Below are 2,827 nucleotides of genomic sequence, written 5' to 3'. Positions count from 1 at the left end.
ACCTATGCTGCACACAGGGTAAATAAACTCTTTCTCCCGAGCACAATAGGGGCAAATGCATGGTGAAACACACACCAATCAGGGGAAGTATCTTTCCCGTGACCCTAATGTCATTATATCTTCATTCAAAGACACAGATAGGTCTTGGCCAAGACACAAGTCCCAGGGCTACATTAAGGAAAGATCCAACTCTATAGTTTTGTCAACATTCGGTAAGTAATTGTAGAAACTTCTAAGTGAGGTTAGTAAGATATATATGAAAGGATTGGAAAGACTCGATAAATGCAGCACAATGAGGCACTGTCCAAAGTGAAAGCTTGATATCACACAGCAGAACCAGAGCAAGAAAAGACACTTTGGGTGCTGGTGGTCCTTGTCTCCATATCTGACTCACCACGACAAGTGCAGTGAATGCTCTGCAGGAATAGGATGGGCTCTCACCCCAAATTAGGCTTGGATACTGAGGCTGAAAATTCTACACATTCAAGAGGGTATAAAATGTTTTATTCCTCAAATGGATGACTCCCATTGTGGATGAAGCGTAGGAGCCCATCTAAGCTGGCCTGCAAGGACATAAGAGGTCAAGGATAGTGGCTTTTTAAAAAAATTGTCGTTGGGTTGTGTGATCAGCATGAGAGTTCCTGCATATGCAAGGTTCGAACTGCTGGCTGTCGCCAAAAGAGGAAGGAACTAGCCTTTTTAAAAATTGAGATATAATTGACACATAACATGATATAAGTTTCAGGTTCAGAACATAATTTTTAATATTTGTATATAGTGCAAAATGATGGTGACAAATCTAGTTAAGATCTGTCACAATACATAGTTACAAAATTTTATTGTAAGCAGAACTTTTAAGATGTGCTCTCTTAGTAATTTTCAAAAGCGAAATATAATATTATTAATTATACTAACCATGCAGTACATTACACCCCCCATGACGTTTTTATTTTCTAAGTGAAGGACTCAGTCTTTCTTATCAGGTAGTCCAGATGTTGGGCAGAATGGGAAGAGGGAGAGGTGTGGTTTAAAATTTGTTAGTAGCCAAATATCACACACACAAAAATGGAATCAGACTCTTAATTACATAGCTCTTTTATATGTTTATAAATAGTCCAAATCAAGGGAATTAATTGCACTGCATTTGGATAAAATAAAATACAATTAAATGCTTATTAGTGTCCTTTAATTAAAGAAACTAATAAAGAACATTTTTTTTTTTCTTAAGGGAGAAGGATGTTTCTCATTTATTACTTTCCTTCATAGGAGGGGACTGATGGGTTATGATGTTTATGGATTTTTAAATCTCTAAATAACATTGCTCCTCTAATTTCTCTAGCTCATTCTTTCCAAAGGATGCATGTAGTAACAGGTTAATGGAGCAAATCCAATGTGAAAAAGGTTCTCAGAAGAATGTTTGTCATAACTGCGAAATACTACTGAAGGAGTATGGTCTTCGATTGTGAATACTTTATTTATAAATTGCTTAAACACAAAATATAGACATGCTGATGGATACTTGTATACTTGTTTCCTTTATACCAGTCTTCCTTTATTTTCCAAAAGGTGTCTGTGCTCTGTGGAACCACAGAACATAACAGGTGTCTTGAAATTTCTCCTCCTGGGACTCTCAGATGATCCAGAACTGCAGCCTCTAATTTTTGGGCTCTTCCTGTCCATGTACCTGCTCACCATGCTGGGGAATCTGCTCATCATCCTGGCTGTCAGCTCTGACTCCCACCTCCACACCCCCATGTACCTCTTCCTCTCCATTCTGTCCATGGCTGACATTGGTTTTACCTCTACGACCATCCCCAAGATGATTTTGGACATCCAAACTCACAGCAGAGTCATCTCCTATGCCGGCTGCCTGATTCAATTATTTTGTTTAAATCTTTTTGGATGTCTGGACAGTACACTCCTCACTGTGATGGCCTATGACCGGTTTGTAGCTATTTGTTACCCTCTGCACTACCTGGTCATCATGAACCCCCGCCTCTGCAGCCTGTTTGTTTTAGTGTCCTTTCTGATCAGCCTTTTGGACTCTCAGATGCACTGCTTGTTGATGTCACAACTTTCCTTTTGCACAAATGTGGAAATTCCTCATTTCTTCTGTGACCCTCCTCAACTCCTCAAGCTGGCCTGTAATGAAACCTCCACCAGTGAAATATTAATCTATTTTATTGGTGTCATCTTTGGTGGAGTTCCACTCTCAGGGATCATTTTCTCTTACTATAAAATTGTTTGCTCCATTCTGAGAGTTCCATCTACAGGTGGGAGTTATAAAGCCTTCGTTACCTGTGGTTCTCACCTGTCAGTTGTTTGCTTATTTTATGGAACAGCCTTTGTGGTGTACTTCAGTTCAACTGTTTCACATTCTCCCAAGAAAGGTGCAGTGGCCTCAGTGGTGTATATGGTTGTTATCCCTATGCTGAACCCCTTCATCTACAGTCTGAGGAACAGGGACATCAAGAGAGCCTTGCAGAGGCTCCTCAAGAGAACAGCATAGTTTCAATACTGCTTCCCTCCCCCAATTTTTGGCCTATGGATTAGAAATTACTTCAAAACCAAACAGGTTTGGAATAGGTAAACATGCCTCTTTTGGCACACAATTATTGTAGGTCATGTTTTTCATTTCTTTTGAGCTATTATATCAGAAAGTTGCTCATTTTGGCACATATCCGATGGGATTAAGGGACTATTCTATGATTCTATGTATGTCAAATTCGCTGCACAATTTAGTTTAATTACAAGTATGGAATCTTATGTATTTGTCACCGATGACCCAGGCATCCTGTAGATATTGACAACTCTCTTTTGAATACAG

General features: G+C 39.4%; 1 protein-coding gene across 1 annotated transcript; it reads left to right on the top strand.

Moving 5' to 3' along the window:
* The first annotated feature begins 1,558 nt into the window (after nucleotides 1–1,558).
* On the top strand, nucleotides 1,559–2,577 carry LOC120610981 (olfactory receptor 18-like). The gene has a single exon (XM_039873305.1). It carries the CDS (start codon nucleotides 1,679–1,681, stop codon nucleotides 2,507–2,509), a length of 831 nt encoding a protein of 276 aa, XP_039729239.1. The 5' UTR covers nucleotides 1,559–1,678; the 3' UTR covers nucleotides 2,510–2,577.
* Nucleotides 2,578–2,827: the final 250 nt, after the last annotated feature.

The sequence above is a fragment of the Pteropus medius genome, unplaced genomic scaffold (genome assembly GCF_902729225.1).
Source record: "Pteropus medius unplaced genomic scaffold, Ma_sr-lr_union100, whole genome shotgun sequence".
Classification (NCBI taxonomy): domain Eukaryota; kingdom Metazoa; phylum Chordata; class Mammalia; order Chiroptera; family Pteropodidae; genus Pteropus; species Pteropus medius.
This window is presented reverse-complemented; position numbering and strand designations above follow the sequence as displayed.

Excerpts from the sequence above, each read along its gene's own strand:
- LOC120610981 (XM_039873305.1), top strand. The coding sequence starts at position 1,679 with ATGTACCTGCTCACCATGCTGGGGAATCTGCTCATCATCCTGGCTGTC.